Source organism: Alosa alosa, chromosome 14, assembly GCF_017589495.1.
Source record: "Alosa alosa isolate M-15738 ecotype Scorff River chromosome 14, AALO_Geno_1.1, whole genome shotgun sequence".
NCBI classification, from domain to species: domain Eukaryota; kingdom Metazoa; phylum Chordata; class Actinopteri; order Clupeiformes; family Clupeidae; genus Alosa; species Alosa alosa.
Window position 1 is genome coordinate 33,751,957 of NC_063202.1, and position 19,912 is coordinate 33,771,868.

At 40.6% G+C, this 19,912-nt stretch overlaps 1 protein-coding gene across 2 annotated transcripts in view; it reads left to right on the forward strand.

Moving 5' to 3' along the window:
• The window catches only part of LOC125307118 (two pore channel protein 2-like), a 278,758-nt gene extending 261,628 nt beyond the window's left edge, over positions 1-17,130 (forward strand). For both annotated transcript variants that reach the window (XM_048262913.1, XM_048262914.1), the window contains exons 25-26: positions 718-809; positions 15,996-17,130. In XM_048262913.1, coding sequence (XP_048118870.1) covers positions 718-809; positions 15,996-16,074 — 171 coding nt within the window. In that variant the 3' untranslated portion in view covers positions 16,075-17,130. The remainder of the gene's footprint in view (positions 1-717; positions 810-15,995) is intronic.
• Positions 17,131-19,912: the final 2,782 nt, after the last annotated feature.

The window sequence follows — 19,912 nt, forward strand, 5'->3', positions numbered from 1 at the left end:
TCTGCTTTCTTTCATGTGTCTTTCATGTTTCTGCACCATACTATTACATTTTCGTCCATTTTTTTTGCTGCACCCGTATTTTGTAATAATAACCGCAATATGTAATAACTTACATAATGCAGCAAAATTTATTACATATTGCGTTTAAGCAGTTTAATACATAATGCGGCAGATTATTACATAATGCGGTGTTATTACATAATGCATTGTTACAGCCCTGTACCCAATAGAAAAGACAAGATCAGAGATGAAAAGATTTTAGATTTTATCTGGAAACTCTTAATGATGACCTAGTATAGAGGGAGACTTCTGAGACTTGTGAGGCAACGTTGGTTTGGATCTTCATTAGGCTAGGCTACGATAGAATGTGCATGGTCAGGCAGCAGTGCCTAAAAGGATACACTTACTTCAGATGTGGTAGGTTTCCCTGTAATTTTATCTATATGGGTCCCAACCCCATCCTCCCCCCCCAGCTCCTGGTAATCACCCCCTATCCCTCAAAACTGTAGCACCAGTGGTTCTTGAGACATAGAAATTGCATTTATCCTAAGTAATATATACATTTTAGGATTTAGTAATTGAAGTAATCAACATAGACTGACATATTTCACATACTTTTGCTGAGGGCCTGAGTGCCTTGCAAGTTCAGCCAAATCTGATGATCCATCAAATGTGTCATTATGTATGATTACTGACTGCTTTCGTTGTGTTACACAGAATTTCACCTACCGCTGGGACCACAGCCATGCCTTCACTGTTGTGGATGTAGAGCGAACAGCCTACCAGACCTCAGTCCAACTCATGTTCAGGTTAGCCATTCCATATGTGTTTTCTAGCTACAGTTGTGTTCAAATGAATAGCAGTGTGTTAAAAAAGTAAATAAAGTGCAGATATCTTTAATGGCATTTATTTCCATGTTTCTAATGTAATAGAAAGTAATTACACATTTGATTTCAAATCAAATTATTAAACATATTTTTTATCAAATAACAAGTGTTATTTTTTACAGAAAGCAAATAAAAGGAATATTAATCTGTTCCAAAAATAGACATACAATAGGCCTTTATCACGGCAGCCGAAGTAGGAAGTGAACAGCCCTGTTCCTGTGTGAGCACAGGTGTTTCTAATTAAGTGTCAGATTCGGCCACAGTTACTTCAACCAGAGGCCTCGTTAATGTTTTTAGGAACACCTGTGGTTTGCCTGCTAACAGGAAAGTGAACAGCCCTGCTTCAGCTGCCTGTGGGCTGCCGTGATAAAGGCCTATAAACACAGAAAAAAAAAAATTCAGATTTAAATTTAGATTTAACTTTAAATATAGATTTAACTTCACTTTAAATGATCGAACTTATATTTTTTTGCATAACCATTGTTTTTGATAACGGTTGACAGGATGAACTATCTATATTCCACACTTCCTTCAGAAACTCTGCCCTACAAAGGCAAAAGGCAGTAACTGCATTTTTGGTCGAAAATGAGTTATTGTCATTTTTGGGATATTAAAGACTTCCTTTATCATGTGGATAAATATCTATACTCAATTTGACTGTTTTTTTTTCGAAAAAATAGAGGGTTGTGTTCACAGTAACTCCCAAAAACATACTGCCCTACAAAGGCAAAAGGTGGTAACTGACCAGATTGTCAAACTGAGAAAAATGACCTCAAAGTTTTTTGTTTTGTCTACACAAATGTACTGTATTATAGGTAGAGCAATGAAAATCTGGTGACTTGTTGTCCTGATGAAGAAATGTGTGTATGGGTCAATGACGTGACGCTCATTTTTTTGTGTACATATGGGTTACATACATTTAAAATTGTTAAAATGTGAAAATAATTTGACAAATTATTTTCAAATATCATTTTCATCAAACCCTAATCTTAAAGTTTTGGATTTATTTAATTTTGAAAGAGTATTAACTGAATTTGGGTAAAATTGTCAACACGGTGTAACCACAAAAACATGAACCAAATAATTACACTTGCTGAAAAAAATGTAAAATACTCTCCAAAATCCCTTCTAAAATAATCTGGCATGATCTTGCACAAGAACTTTTCAATATTTAATACAAGTAATGAAACCCCATTGTTCTGAATGTTTGAATTAATATGGGGAATCGTGTCTGTCACATCAACCACTTAAAATGTCAAGTGGTGTAACCACCATTTAAGGAGCAATTTTGTATGTATTATGTCAGAGAATCATGTGACAGGAAATTATGTCATAGAGAAGGACCCTTCAAGACCCCAAATGCTATGAGTCAAGGTTAGCAACTCTCTTAAAGTAACATAATAGTGTTTTTAGTCCATGGCCAGGCAAGCTTAGGTTGCATGTCAAATGGTATGACCTATTAAAAATGTTGATAAATCATAATAATCATAAAATATTCAATTTAATGTAAAAACTGTGTTTGAATATTCACATAAAGGTGAAGTGTGTACATAATTGTCCATAATAATGCCTGCAAATTTTGCTTTTAAATAGAAATGTCAAATGGTGTAACCGGTTACACCATTTGACTCTTTTTTGTTTGAGACCAGTTTGATCAGATTCAGGGCCAAGAGTATGTAATTTTAGGTGCCAATTATGTTATTTTTATCATTTAAATAGTGACTAACTGTTTAGCGTTTCGTTTTAAATTTAAACTTCCATAATTATTTTTTTAAATTTTATTATGATGTATGTTAACAGTATGTTCAAATTATAAATAAATTTATTATATAAAAATGTACCTCTTGTCCCCCAATGGATGCCACTTACAAGCAAGAAAAACTTGTCTCGCCACAGAGTGCATGTGAACGCAGACCCTGCTGTTGGTTGGTGGTTAAGAAATTATCATACCCACTCTTTCACTCACTCTTATTCTCTCTCACACACACTTTGGGCCCTAATTTAGCAATATAAAATGCATGGTCACTAGCAAATAGCGTAAATACATTTAGGAATTTGTCCAGTCCACATTCGGGGTGGTTTTGTTATCAAACGTCAGTTGCCTGGCGAAAAGGTGGCTCTTATGTTTCTTAATCAGTCATGGGTGTGTTTTGGGCTTAACATCCTTTAAACCAATGAGGAGGACATATGTCATTCCCTTTAACAGCAAGCAGAGCAACTTCAAACAGCGCATCAGTATTTTGATAGTCAGCAGTGTATTTGAAGGAATCTGCTTGTACGCAAGACCGTATGGAACAGGTATTCCACTAAGCCATTCTTTACTAAAACCGAGTAGAGTATAGGCTACACAAATCTGCACTTGTCTATTAATTGAACATATAGGCAAAGTGAAACTATCTTCACTGTGGTGTCATAGTCAATGACAAAACAGTTATACACAGTTAATTACTTTCAATATTGACTGACAATGGGTTACCAGCAAAACCATAGCCTGAAAAAAGCAAAACTTCCCCCTATAATGTTCGAATGACTGAATAAACAACCTAAGGACATTTATTTTGCAGAGGAATTGCTGCTTACATCTCGTGACAGTGCGTCTTCAGCTGTGTTTCATATGCGCCTTTCGCTATAGACCAGGCTTTTCTTGGTCAGTGGCGTAATGCTTTTAGTCAGTATAAGATAGCGATTTTTAGATCATGTGCCAGATCACACCTTATATCGGTAATTGCCTCACCCCTGTAAGATAGGAAAAAACTTTGCGTCAGAATAATAATATGCTTTGCGCCAAGTTTTGCATCGCGAAAATAGGGCCCTTTATCTCACTCTCTTTGAAAATAATGGGTATAGACTGAAATTGTATGAGAACTGAATTGAAATCAAATAGAACACAAGTTTCTTCATTGATGTTATGAAATGATATTTGATATGGAATATGATGAATGACATGAATACATATCAAAATATCCAATTCAGTTTATCTTGATGCCTATTTTCTGTGGCAATTTCTTGTTCTATTGCTATAAATGTTTCATGGTCAATTGGTGTAACCGATTTATGTCAATTGGTGTAACCAGTATTTTGTCTAAAATACTAATAATGTACAAAAAAATTAATATGGATAATGATTTAATACTCTACTTTACTGTAATAATGGTTGTTTAAACAATTTTTACTCAAATGGTCAAAGAATAGACAGAAAACAAGATGTTTACAGCATATGGCCTTGCTCAGTACAATGAAAAACCCATATAATTTAAATTTAGAAATAAATATAATAAAACATATTCTCATAGGATATTACAAAATAAACTAATAATTTCATGAGAGCAATTGCATGAACTCTAGGAGGTGTGAAATATTAGATATGTGTCATTTTTGTGTTACACCATTTGACAATTTAACAGGCTGTTAGTTCTATTTTTTGTTAAAAAATAGCATACATGTCATATTAAATAATATGAATACAACAGAAATATAAAGTATACACTTTAGCAAACCTCAGGCATGTTTTGTTTTAAAGGTTTAAACATATTTTTAATTTTCTCATCTTACCAACCCTTATCTGTCACTGACCCGTATATAAAAAAATCTTGTGCTCAAAGTTGACCTTTAACCCTTATTAGTCAGATACTGTACTCTGCCTTGTACTAAAAATAAGGAGTCATGCAAAAGCAAAAGTTGAGTTGAATTCAACAACAAATATGAGTTATTTGTACACTATTAGCACTTGTGGTTTAGTGTCTAGTTCCATTTTAATAGACCATCTTTGATAAGTATTATTAGGGGTGAATAACTGTTCTTGTGGTACTACCACCTTATAAGCCCCATACTGAGCCATGCATATTTAGGTCACAATTCATATGCAACAACTTATTTAATAACTATGGGGGTAATTAGGAGCTTACATAGGGGAAATTCTTAATAAAGGGTATAGTAAGGGTAGAATAAGGTCTTGCAGAATTAGTGACTTATAATGACTTTCCCCCTGGGGATCAATTCTATCTATCTATCTAAATGGCTAGTATGCTACTAATATATTGGAATATCCAGGCAACACTCCGGTGTGAGGAACCACTGCAGGTTTATTCACGAGACCAGGAGCAACGTCACTGGCAACAGCATGTTCCAGTAACCCTACTCGAAGTTCTCTAGGGTGAGGCCCCATCTTACACACGTTAGTTACATCGTAGTAATACAAATCACATGAGCACAAGGTTCTTTCACAAAAATCCCCAAACATGCAGAAACACAACAATACATGGACACTTCTTGGACATAGCATCTGACCCATGTGCCATACGCAAGTCATGTGGCTATTCCTATACCATCACTGTCAGCCCTACTAGCAAGGGAGACATGCGACATGGAATGTTCAGGTGCACAGAACGACAGTTAATCAATATTCTGACTCACTAAACATTCACAGACGTAGACCATACAGAGGTAATGCATAAACATAATGCTAAACTAAATGTACATTCATTACCTACTAGACTGAATTGCACTTTCCATGCACACTAAACTAAACTAGCCTACACTGAATGCATGGAAACTACCCTGAACTGAATGCATGGACTCGTGGTCATGATAAAAAAACATTGATAAACTTTCTGTAAAAGTTTATCAAAGTAACAATACATGTAAAGTAATATAATACAGGTGATATATCGAAGTTTAACTTAAACAACATTTTACAGTTACAAAATTAAAACAAAGCGGGGAGTGCTTAGTACAGTGAACCTACCCAATGCAAAGCATACCGCTTCTGATTGGGTACGGCAACAATACAAGGACAAAACGCAGCAGAGTTGCAGTATACCGTTTCTCCAAAGGGGGCTCCAAAACACCAATCTAAATAAAGCTGCTTAATTACGGCAAAAATCACATACAAACACTAAACTACATTTCTAACTCTGTTACACCCACCTCCCCTGAATTTCACCAAATTTGAGCAGCAACCAAATAATACTTCCAAAGGCAAAAAGTACACTACTTTCAAACACTAGACAGAGGGTCACCAATTACAGGACAGCCAACCACAAAGGTATCCAAATAGGATGAAGTGGAAGAAGAGGTGCGCAAACTCACACAACCAACCACTGGCAGTAGGGTCCCTTGTACCCCCACAAGACCATAAAGCCATAAACAATAAATTCCATAAATTCTCCATAAAGCTAATCAGAAAAGCTTGGACCACATAACCATGTTACCAAATGTGTGTATGACCTCAACTCTAACTATGTCTAATCATGAAACACCTGAAACACTGACCTGCAGATAGCCTGCATAGATGGATGTGTGTGAACAATATCTTGTTGTAGTAACATAGTTTGAATCAGTCTGTCAACTGGCTTGAGAATGCGACCAAATCTAGACCTCATCTGTGCGGAATGCGGATGTACTAGGATTTTCAGACTGTGAGACATAAGCTACTGTATCAACATTGTTCATGTCATTAGCTTTGTCTGTCTGTGTATATTGTGATACCATGAGAGGCTGCACGGCTCTCAGCGGGACAGTTCAGCAGTGCAAGGACACAAGGTTATAACACAACGAAGGTTTTTAATAAAGTTCTTGGGAATTAACAAAAAGGTATGCCAAGTTCAAAAGGGTAACTAAGGATAAGGTTGATCTTTCAACAGTCAAAACTTAATGTCTCTTCAAACGTGAAATCATAGTCCCATTCCCTCAGGAAAATATCTTCTTGGAAACCGGTCTTCAGCCTTACTTTAGTCAGCGCCGCAGCCCGTGGCCAATCCAGCGGTAAGTATTCCAGTCTTCAGGTAAGTATTCCAGTCTTCAAGTACTTCACGTGGAAAGTGCTACTTCGACGGTCTGTAGCTTCTCTGAGAGCACAACTTGGAGCTTGTCTCCCAAACCCCACTCTGACACCAACTGTGTCTCTGCGCCTTAAAAAGCCCTTCGGCTCATCAGGCCCTGATCGGTCTCAGGTGTGTTGGGATCTCGTGTGTTGAGGGGTGGAGTTTCCAACTCCACCAGCAGATGGAGCCAAAGCTGTCCGTGACTGCAGCCATCTCAGGGGAATGTAGCGCCCCTCCAGGACGCAGCCTCTCGTGACATCACACATCCCCCCCAAGACCGACGTCCTCGTCGGGGTGAAGGAGGCGAAGAAGGCGTTGCGCCCGGGAGAGGACATCCGCATTGCCGTGGCGCTTGCCAGCCCTGTGAACAACAGAAAAGTTAAACGCTTGCAAGCTCAAAACCCATCTGGTAACCCTCAGTCTCCCGGTTCCTGGCCAGCCACTGTAGAGGGGCATGATCAGACACTACCGTAAACCGTCGTCCCAGGAGGTAGAACTGCAGGGATTCCAGGGCCCAGGTTACAGCAAGGCATTCCTTTTCCACAGTGGAATAGTTCTTCTCCCTTGGAAGTAGCTTAGAGAACGGGATGTTCCTCACCGTCATGTGCCTGGGCGAGTACAGCACCCAGACCCACCTCCGAAGCATCTGCCTGGTCAATGAAGTCCTTCTTGAAGTCCGGCGCCACCAGGATCGGACTGGAACACAGGACTTGCTTCAGGTCGACGAAGGCTGCCTCCGCCTCGGAATTCCACCTCACCATTTGTGAGTGGCGTTTGGTTGTCAGCTCTGTTAGAGGTGCAGCAATGGTAGCAAAATCCGTAATAAACCGTCTGTAGTAGCCGGCTAGGCCCAAAAACAACCTCACCTGTTTTTTGGTGATGGGCCATGGCCAGTCCTGTATGGCCCGCAACTTGGCTTCCTGAGGCTTGGTATAGTCTATATATATGGTATATGTCCCCTGGAACTCTTCGGTAAGGGCCCAACGAGGTCCAGTCCAATCCTCTCAAACGGGGTCTCGATAATGGGCAAGGGAATGAGCGGGTTTCTATATGTGGGCTTGACCAACCCCCGCCCAATGGTGTACCCCAGGTAGTTCGTCTCGCTGAAGGCCAGCCTACACTTCTTTGGGTTTGCCGTGAGCCCTGCTTCCCCGAGTGAATCAATCACAGCTCGGGGTAAGTGGCTGGCCCAATCGGGACTTTGTATGACTACATCGTCCAAATATGCTGCTGCGTACCTCTTGTGGGGTGCGAGGACGCGATCCATCAAGCGCTGGAACGTGGCAGGCGCTCCGTGGAGACCAAACGGGAGCCGGGTATACTTGTAGAGCCCCCCTGGTGTGGCAAAGGCCGTCTTCTCCTTCGACACCGGGGTCAGGGGCACCTGCCAGTAGCCTTTGGTGAGGTCAAGAGTGGTTAGGAAGCGAGCATGCCCCAAGGAGTCTATCAAGTCATCAACACGAGGCATGGGGTATGCATCAAACTCAGACACTTCGTTTAACTTCCGATAGTCATTACAAAATCGGACTGACCCGTCTGGTTTGGGGACCAGTACAATGGGACTTGCCCAGGCACTTTGGGACTCTTCGATCACCCCCAGCTCCAGCATCTTCCTTACCTCCTCCTGAATAACCACTTTACGAGCCTCCGGCACGCGGTAAGGGCGCTGGTTTACTGTTTTGCCAGGCATGGTGTGGATCTCGTGTTGGACCACCTCCGTGTGCCCAGGTAGGGAGGAGAAGACATCTCGGTTATGCATCCACCAACCCAGGGCCATCTGCCGTTGATGTGGGGACAGGCTTGGACCCACCTGGACCTCTTCTCTCCCTGGTTCCTTGGTCTCTGTGGGGGGTAGACAGCTGAACAACGCCTCCCTGGCGTGCCACTTTTTTAAAAGGTTAACATGGTAAATCTGCTCAGGCTTTCTTTTATCAGGTTGCCTCACCTTGTAGTTTACCTCTCCCACACGTTCAATGACCTCATATGGCCCTTGCCAGGTTGCCAGGAATTTGTACTCCACGGTTGGCACCAGGACCAGCACTCGGTCCCCGGGCTTAAACTCTCTGGGTTGAGCAGATCTATTGTAGGAGGCTTGCTGTTGCCGTTGAGCAGTCTCCATGTGTTCACGCATCATGGGATAGACAGCCTTCATTCTCTCTCTCATGGCCCCGACATGCTCGATCAGGGTCCGCTGTCGGCACGGTTGCTCCTCCCAGGCCTCCTTGGCGATGTCCAGCAGTCCTCGGGGTCTGTAAGAAAGCAAGAGCTCAAAGGGTGAAAAACCCGTAGACGACTGAGGTACTTCTCTCACCACAAACAGTAGGTACGGTAGCAGCTGATCCCAGTTGCGCCCATCTTCCCCGATCGCCTTCCGCAGCATGGATTTTAGGGTTTTGTTAAAACGTTCGACTAGCCCGTCTGTCTGGGAGTGGTAGACTGACGTTCTCAGCTGTTTGATCTTCAGCAGAGCACAGAGTTCTTTCATCACCTTGGACAACAATGGACTCCCTTGGTCTGTCAATATCTCCTTCGGGAGCCCCAGACTAGTTGACAGAAGGAACAACTCCTTGGCGATTTGTTTGGATGTAGCCTTCCTCAGCGGGATGGCCTCAGGATATCGGGTTGCATAGTCCAGGATGACCAGAATGTACTGATGTCCCTTGGAACTCTTCGGTAAGGGCCCAACGATGTCCAGTCCAATCCTCTCAAACGGGGTCTCGATAATGGGCAAGGGAATGAGCGGGTTTCTATATGTGGGCTTTGGCGCCACCCGCTGACACTCAGGGCAACCACGACAGTAGTTCTCGATCTCTTTGTGCACTCCTGGCCAAAAGAAGTGTCGCAAGATTCTCTCTTTTGTCTTTTCTACCCCTAGGTGAGCCCCTAGCGGGTGGGTGTGTGCTAGGTTGAGTATGGTGGCCCGGTGGGGCTGTGGTACGAGGAGCTGTTCATGCACCTCACCATTTTTCCGTACCACCTGATACACTAACCCCCGGTTTACTGCAAAATGGGGGTAGGTAGGGCTTGTCCTATCCCCTAGCACCACTCCCTCTATCACCTGCACATTTTTCAAAGCATTTGTAAGAGTGGGATCTTGTAACTGGGCTGTACCATACTGGCCTGTGAGAGGGGGAAGCTCTTTGGTGCCTTGGACGTCTTCCTCGCAGGAGATTGGAGCACTTCCTGGGACCATGTTCTCTTCCCCCGTGTCTGGACCAGTCTCTGAATCAGCCTGGGCACCTGCCATCCCTGCAAGAGCACAGGCTGGAGTGAGTGGTTCTGAGGGTTGTACTTGCGTATTCTCAGGATATGTCTTACCTCTCCGCTTCCGAGGTACTCTCCGGAGTCTCCCTCCACAGTGGGTGAAAGGCTGGGCAGTCTCGTCCAATTAGGACAGGAACAGGTAGGGAATCAACCACCCCCGCCGTCGTGAGGATGGTTCCCCTGGTGGTGGTCATTGTGAGTTCAGTGGTGGGGTAGTCTCTGGTGTCTCCATGGACACAGGAAACCGTGAGGACTTTCCTGGGGTCAGACACGATGAATCCACCAGATCCTCACGTAGCAGGGTGACCCGGCTACCGGAATCTAGCAGAGCTTCCACATCATGGTGATTCACAGTCACCGGGCAGGTGGTTGGGCGCCATCTACGACTCCCAAGGTGGGCGGGTGGTGAGCTGGAGAACTCAGCAGTGGGCATAGGCTCATCTGCCGGTTTCCCACACTGCCAGGAGATGTGTCCCATCTCCCCACACCGGTAACACTGTCGGGTTTCACTCTCCCGGTGTCCTCTTCCTGGTGCCGGCTGGTCTCTGGCTCCCCCTGGAGCCTGGACAGCTCCTGAAGTGGCTGGGTTGGAAACCTTGGGGTTCTTTGGACGGGCTCCTCCCGTCTGTGGCGGGGACGCACTCTGGGGCTCCTTTCTGGAAGCCCGAAGCATCTCTGCTGTGGCCTGGTACCTTTCCACAGCTTCCGCTGTCGTCAAGGCCTGTTGACTGATGAGCCGTTTCGCCTCATAAGGCAGGGCCCGTAAATACTTGTCCACCACAACGGCCTCCACTACTGCAGCTGCCGTACTCTTCTCCGGGTCCAGCCATTTCCGCGTGATCCGGACAAGTTCGTGCATTTGTGCACGAGGAGGCTGGTCTGGTTGAAAGGTCCAGCTGTGGAAACGCTGGGCCATGCCAAACTTGGTAAGCCCACTTCTGCTGAGGATCTCCGCCTTCAGTGCATCATAGTCAGTCGCCCTGTCAGAGGCCAGGTCCCGGACAGCATTCAGCGATTCCCCCGACAGAAAGGGGGCTAACAGTCCAACCCACTGTACCTTGGGCCACGCTTCCCTAGTGGCTGTAGCTTCAAAGGCGTGCAGGTACGCCTCAACGTCATCTGTGGCCCCCATCTTAGATATAAAATCACTCGCCCTTATTGGGCGGACATTATGAACGGCCAACTGTCTCTGCAATTGCAGTTCAGTTTCTCTTTTGCTCCTCCAAGAGAGCCACGTTCGCTTGCGTCTGGGCTTGCTGGCCAGCCACCAGCGCTTTCAAAATGGCCTCCATTTTGTTTTGTGGGCGGTCTACGGCCAATTTGGAAAATTGGGATATCAACTGTTCAGTGTCCTCCTCTGACATGCACTATTAGCGCTTGAACTCCACTTCTCCACCATATGTGATACCATGAGAGGCTACACGGCTCTCAGCGGGACAGTTCAGTGCAAGGACACAAGGTTATAACACAACGAAGGTTTTTAATAAAGTTCTTGGGAATTAACAAAAAGGTATGCCAAGTTCAAAAGGGTAACTAAGGATAAGGTTGATCTTTCAACAGTCAAAACTTAATGTCTCTTCAAACGTGAAATCATAGTCCCATTCCCTCAGGAAAATATCTTCTTGGAAACCGGTCTTCAGCCTTACTTTAGTCAGCGCCGCAGCCCGTGGCCAATCCAGCGGTAAGTAGCTTCTCTGAGAGCACAACTTGGAGCTTGTCTCCCAAACCCCACTCTGACACCAACTGTGTCAGAGTGGGGCATCAGGCTCATCAGGCCCTGATCGGTCTCAGGTGTGTTGGGATCTCGTGTGTTGAGGGGTGGAGTTTCCAACTCCACCAGCAGATGGAGCCAAAGCTGTCCGTGACTGCAGCCATCTCAGGGGAATGTAGCGCCCCTCCAGGACGCAGCCTCTCGTGACATCACAATATTACTAATCTGTGTAGATATAATATTATAATCTGTCTGTGTATATTACTATATTACTAATATATTAATTAAGCTTAACCAACTTTATTATAAGGGGCCCCACACTGATAGCTATATATTACTAATATATTAATTAAGCAACCAACTTTATTGTAAGGGTCCTATGAGGAGTGGTTCATAATGGGATAGGCAGAAGCACAGTTTAATAACAAATAGATAAATAATAATATTAACTTTTAGACCCTTAGAACCAATAAGGGATTGACGCAAAGTGCATCAAAAAACACCCTTTCTTCTCTGTTACATTGCTCCAGAACTCTTCATCGCAGCGAGATGAAACCTTTATTGCGTGACAGAGCAGAAGTGGGGCTTTCCAACGAGACTACACACTTGTCTGTACGATCAAGTATGACAATTTTAAAAAAATATGAAATTAAATCAAATTGCATCATATTTACAGTCTATACTTTTCTGCGTTCACCTGCGCACCCATTACTCTCGTTTGAATTACTCGTGAACCCGTGATCACATAGATATGGCAAGCATATCAGATGAAAGAGGAGACACAGGGCTATACAATGATACCATGTATATCGATCCTTCTGGCTTATAAGAACAGACGAAGTGACTGCAAAATAATAACATCATGTACACAAACCAACACTGCACACCCATTACTCTTGTTTGAATTACTCGCGGACCCGTGATCGGATAGATATGCCACACATGTCAGATGAAAGAGGAGACTCAGAGCTATCATTTGATTCCAAGTACATCCTGGGTTATAAAACAGACGAAGTGACAGCATAATAATAACTTCATATAGACTTACCCCACGTTTTTGTCTGTTTTTGTGGCAAAGCATGTTTATAATCCAATATCGTGTGTTTCTCTATGGCAAAGCATGTTCATAATCTGGTTTTGAGATCCTAGCAAATTCCTGCATGGCATCCAATCCCAGGCTCACATTGCATCCCAATTTGTTCAACAAAATACACCTTTTTTGCCTTTACTTTGTTCATGGCAATGCAGTAAAAAGTTGAGAATCATTATGAGTGCATACACCATAGGCATGCAGGCTAACACGCAACCTCGGGTCAAGTCAGGTCAGATCAGTTCGTGTCACAGATATGGAGCGCAGAAAGGTCATTTTTCATCACTAAATAAAAAATGGCATTTATTTCTATAAATCACTCACCACATATTTCTGTAAATTGCTCAGCCCCATAGTATCCCTCCAACATGACAATTGTATTGCCCTACACACACATGAAATGTAGAGCTATGAGCTTGCTGTGGTGAGATAAATGTCGAAATACAAGAATTTTTATAATACACTTTTTATATTTTAATTCTTTAAAAATCAAAATAAAATCAATGCTAGTACTAATACATGAAATGATCTGGATAGCCTAGACTCTGCTGAAAAAAACAATATATAATATGTGTGTGTGGCACTTACAATGACCAGAATAAATCCTTATGAATAAAGGTAGTGAAAATGCCCTAAAAACAACTTAGGGTTCTAAGGGTTAACATTTAGTTTGTAAATAAACATTTAACATTTAAATTATGTAAGTAAATTATGTAACTGTTAATTAGTGCCAAAAATACATTTAGTTAACTATTAACAAATATTAATACAATATTATTTAATAGATTTGTTAAAACATTAACATCCAGATTTTATGCAAACAACTAATATTTAATTAATGATGAAAAAATGATTAACTTGTGGCAAATAGATAATTTAGTAACAATTAATAAATATTAACAAAGGGTTAGGTAATTACTAGTTTGCTATTTATTATGGCACCTAATTATGGAGTGTTACCGGTTTATTTTATAAACCACAACGAAAATAGACGATAACAAACACTAGACTAATGTATAAGCAGGAAGTAATCAGTTTTCAGTAGTGTGGTGCGGAGGTGTGTGGGGTGTAGGAGATGTAGCATATGCATGTTGCATGTTACATCAAAGGAAATATAAAGTAAAGCAAGCAAGCAGCAAGGCGCAAAGCAACCGAACAGTGTAGCCGAGACCCAGAAGTAGGCCGCGATCTAGACCCCGCCCACTTCATCAGTCCTAATTGCGGAGACACATGCAGACCATTACAGACAAGGCCTGGCGGCCATCACAAGTGTCTTCTGGACAACTATCAAGTCTGCAGTCTTTCCGATGATTGTGGTTGTGTTTACTGAACCAGACTAAGAGTTTAAAGGCTCAGAAAACTGACATTTCTGTATTATAACTTTATTCTACAGTAATATATTGAGATACTCATTTTTGTTTTTCATGAGCTGTAAGCCGTAATCATCAAGATTAACCAAAATTTGTTGTAATACTTTGCCAAAGTAATAATAATAATAATAATAATAATTATAATAATAAGATTTATTTGTATAGCACCTTTCATGCAGTGCTTTACATTTGGAGCATGTAACACAATAATAGAGTCAGTGGCCTGTGGCCTCTCTCTTTTGGGAAGGAAAAAAGGGGCTATGGGATGAAGTTTGGGACTCTTGACACACTAACTTTAAAGCGTTACTTCTTTTCCTTATCCAAAGAGAGAGGACACTTTGGCAAAGCATTGTATCAAGCACTTCTTATAACATGTGTACTGATGATCTATACGTACACACAAATACATTATGCATGGACAACATAAGTATGTGATATTACATATTGTTACATAGGTTGTTACACTGTACATTATGTAGAAAGACCGGAACAAGGACCACTTAAAATAAAGTGTTATGCGCATTTTAGCAATGTGGTAAAACATACAAAGTGCCTGTGCTTGTTTGGAACATGTTGATGTTAGGTACATTTCATCAACAAGTTATAAACTCCTGTGTCGCCTTTCAAAGTACTCAGCAGGTTTGTCTTTGACAGTAGGGTGCTTTGTTTCCATGTGGTGTTTTAGTTTTGATGGTTTCATGCTCTCATGTGCCAGCAATTCACTGCACACTGCAACTGGGGTTTCTGTCCATTGTTGGATAAACTCCGCAACACACCCAGCATGGTCCCGACACACCAGTTAAGAAACACTGTGCTAAATACTATTAAGACTTTGCCTGCAATCATGCTCCACGGATAGATAAAATGAAAATTGAGGTTTTTGGCAAGGTGGGCAGTGGTCAGTGATCCAAAAGAAATGTCAAAATCAACACAAACAATGTTTTACTGAACACAAAATCAAGCTTCTGCCATAATCGTTGCAGTCTTTAGGTATAAATGCAGCTTCAATCCTTATTCCAATAAAAAACATGTGGGATGTACTTCCAGGCATCGATCTTGTAGAGTGGACCTGGAAAGTCACCTGGAAAGTCCATCCCGAAGGTTCTGTATGATAATTAGATAACACATTGAATGAGATAGTTATCAGAGGCTTTCCCCCATACCGATTTTAGTGTTTCTCACACCTCGATTTCTTCCTGGCCCCAGGTTGTCTGAATTCCAGAGTAGGAACAATAAGAACACACCATTTGATTCTACACGATTGTGCATCATATCACTCAAAGGAATTTCAGGATGGAATTCAAAGGAGGAAATCTTACATATGGTTCACTTGTACTGTGCCAGAGCACGATTGTCCTTCTTCTCCTCTCCCCCACTGACCTACACTCACACTGCACTTATCAATCTGTGCCAGAGCACAGTTGAGACGAAGCACTTTAGAGTCTTTACTTGAGAGTGTATTTTATTACCATGCAACCTTGCATGTGAGCAGTTAACAAAGCAGTTATATTTATTACGTCATAATTCACTTACTAGATGCATACCGAGCCCAAATGAACCGAGTCCACCTCTTCAAGCGGGACGAGTATAGTAAGGAGCGAACACACTAGTCAAATGAACTGGACTTTAGGGGTCAAACGTAATTGGGCATGGTATGGATGGCATAGTGTGAGTGCGTCCTAAGATAAATCACCAAAGCCTGATTTTTATACCTCTTTTTACTCAACTTTACCATGCCAATAATTGTACAGGGTGCTGAATGTGTAGTATGCATTTTGCATGGTTGTGTATTTAAATAAATATGTGTTATGGATTAAATGTGAAGTCTTTTGTCTCTCCTCAATCCCACAGAGAGCATGTCCAGGAACCCACAGAGGACCAGCTGATGGCCACGCTTCAGCAGCACCCTCATTTACATCTTACTTTGTGATATAACATACTATTCATGGTGATTGGCATTCTGAAGTTATTTCAACTGGTCCCTATCAATTAGCTTTGTGGAGCTACTCAGGGTAGAGGTGCCAGTGCAAAATCTGAATCTGGATATTGGATATGCATATCAGATAACACAACCCACAACCCAATAGTCTGATACAAAACAGTTTGAGTTATGTGTGTGACATTGGGGCATTTGTATTAATGGGTGCTTTGTATAGACCCTTATGAATCTTATGAGTCTGGTGATATGAATTGACATGATTGACATGATATTTACTCTTTAGAAAGTTTTAAACAAAGTTTTAAATGTCTTTTGTTTTGCTGAGGGTGGGAGCATGTCATACATTTATTTTAAAAATCAACGTTCATGTACCAAATAAACTGAATTGCATTTCATATAACCAAATGCATATTTTTTTCATTATGCTTTATTATTTTGCTTTACTGATATCATGGAACTATTGTTACTTCAGCAGAGAGAGTAGACCATTGGATAAACTTGAAAATGTTGTTGCAGGTGATGTACACAGCTTATTTAAATAAAAAAGAAAGGGCCAAATGATACCTGATATCTGCAAAATATGTGCCATTTAAATGTAATTTCATAAATAATTGTTTAATTATGAATTTTAAGTAATATCAATCAAACTGAAGTTTTTTGATTAGATTTATTTGTACTTAAAGGTGCTCTAAGCGATGCCACACGTTTTTTAGGCTAAAACATGTCACTTACTGCAAACATCACCTAACCAACCGCTAGCTGTCTGTGTCCTGAATACACTGTAAAAAAACGCGATCTCTGTGGACAGCCCAGGCTCCAAAAACGGCAACAAAAACAACCTGGGCAAACCTAGCCCATAAGAACATAACAAACGGTTCCAGCAAATGACAGATGAGATGCGCGTTTAGGAGAGTTTCAATCGCACGGGAGCAGTACGGGAGGGAGGGGGAGGAAGTAGCAAGCTAGCTCTCTGTTTTGTTTGAAAGTCCCAGCATCGTTTAGAGCACCTTTAATTTAAACCAACCAAATTCAGTTTGACTGATATTACCTGGAATATACATTAAATATTTGTTTTTTGCAAATTATCTCTTCTTGTGATGTTTTCAATTATTTTGATGTCGGGAACCCAATTTTTTGAAGGAAAGGCAAAATCCAAGTAAAAGCTTTCAAGTATCAAAACAGAACATAAATATGCTGCCCAGAAACCTTGTGAATAGTTCAGTTTTTTTTTCACTACACTAACGAGGTTAAAATATAGACTTTGCCTACAGCATCTCCTTAACAGTAATGTTAGCAAAATAATAGCATTAATCTGACAAAGGAAAATGAATTCGGTCACTCAAGGCTGTGCCACAGCAACCAGTGTACAGTCGTACCCAATGCAGCTAGCTAGCTACCTCAATGCAGCTAGTGTTGTCTGACGGTTGAGTGGGTTAATGCAGTGTTTCTCAAAGTGTGGTCCGGGGACCACTGGTGGTCCACAAGCTAGCCCAAGTGGTCCGTGAGCAGACGTGGTAAAATATAATATAGATGAGTTGTTTGCAATATTGAACCAACTTGTATATAAAACATTTCTGCAACACTGCCTAGTGCCTATGTAAGCCATGCTAGTTTAAAACATATATATTCTCTGATACAATAAGCAAAGGTGCAAAGACAATCAAGGTGGTTCAGTGAGTAGGCCTTTTGTGTAATTTACTGTTGAAGTAGGTCGTTTTTTTTTTTTTTTTTAGCTAGGTGGTCCGTGAGGCTTTTTTTTACTGATTAAGTGGTCCTTGGTCTGAAAAGGTTTGAGAAACACTGGGTTAATGCACGTTTCCATAACTAGTTCAGGAAATATGTTTAATTCTCATCAATCCAAGATGTGTGCCAGTATTAGGCCAGTTTCTTAATTTTCACATAAGGTCCGAGACAATGACAGATTTTTGACAAATTTTAAAATCTGTCAGATATTGTCCAAATTATTTTTTATTTCATATCTAGACATGTGACAAGTTTCCGTGCCCCCGCTGAAAGTCTCTTATGCTCTTATTTTTTTCGTTACACTATCAAATCTATAAGTAAGTTTTGACAAATAGGGTATAAGATATATAAACTCAGATTATTGTATTATCATATATGTTTGGTAATTGCTCAGCTTTCTCTGATTGTTCTACTGACTTGGAAAGTGCATCATGGAAGCAGTAAGTCAAGTCGCATCAAAAATAGTAGTGGCAGAACTCCAAAGTGACACCTTGTGGTTGTTTGTGTCAACTGCAGTTTGTGCCATTTCTGCTGAGAAAATGGGGATCGTGATTCCTGAAGGAACCCGTCCAAACTTAACGGGGACCCACTGTAGACATGTGAAATGCATGAACTATAGCAAAAAAAGGGAAATTGTTGTACTTTTCAGATTTTCGTTGTTTTCACATAAGGTCCAGGGTCAGGAAAAAAAAGACAGATTTTTGACAAATTTCAAAATCTGTCAGATATTGTCCAAATTATTTTTATTTCACATCTAGACATGTGAAATGCATGAACTATAGCAAAAAAAGGGAAATTGTTGTACTTTTCAGATTTTCGTTGTTTTCACATAAGGTCCAGGGTCAGGAAAAAAGACAGATTTTTGACAAATTTCAAAATCTGTCAGATATTGTCCAAATTATTTTTATTTCACATCTAGACATGTGAAATGCATGAACTAAAAAAAAAAGGGAAATTGTTGTACTTTTCAGATTTTTAGTTGTTTTTCACATAAGGTCAGGGTCAGGTAAACAGACAGATTTTTGACAAATTTCAAAATCTTTCAATTATTGTCCAAATTATTTATATTTCACATCTAAACATGTGAAATGCATGAACTAGGGCAAAAAAAGTGAAAAAAAAAATTGTCTTATTTTTTTCATACTTTTCAGATTTTCGTAGTTTTCACATAGGGTCAGGAAAAAAGACAGATTTTTGACAAATTTCAAAATCTGTCAGATACTGTCCAAATTATTTTTATTTCACATCTAGACATGTGAAATGCATGAACTATAGCAAAAAAAGGGAAATTGTTGTACTTTTCAGATTTTCTTGGTTTTCACATAAGGTCCAGGGTCAGGAAAAAAGACAGATTTTTGACAAATTTCAAAATCTGTCAGATATTGTCCAAATTATTTTTTATTTCATATGTAGACATGTGAAATGCATGAACTATGGCAAAAAAAATGAAAAAAAATTGGTCTTATTTTTTTCGTACTTTTCAGATTTTCGTAGTTTTCACATAGGGTCAGGAAAAAAGACAGATTTTTGACAAATTTCAAAATCTGTCAGATATTTTCCAAATTATTTTTATTTCACATCTAGACATGTGAAATGCATGAACTAGGGCAAAAAAAGTGAAAAAAAATTGTCTTAATTTTTTCATACTTTTCAGATTTTCTTAGTTTTCACATAAGGTCCAGGGTCAGGAAAAAAGACAGATTTTTGACAAATTTCAAAATCTGTCAGAGATTGTCCAAATTATTTTTATTTCACATCTAGACATGTGAAATGCATGAACTATAGCAAAAAAAGGGAAATTGTTGTACTTTTCAGATTTTCGTTGTTTTCACATAAGGTCCAGGGTCAGGAAAAAAGACAGATTTTTGACAAATTTCAAAATCTGTCAGATATTGTCCAAATTATTTTTATTTCACATCTAGACATGTGAAATGCACGAACTATAGTAAAAAAAGGGAAATTGTTGTACTTTTCAGATTTTCGTTGTTTTCACATAAGGTCCAGGGTCAGGAAAAAAGACAGATTTTTGACAAATTTCAAAATCTGTCAGATATTGTCAAATTATTTTTTATTTCATATGTAGACA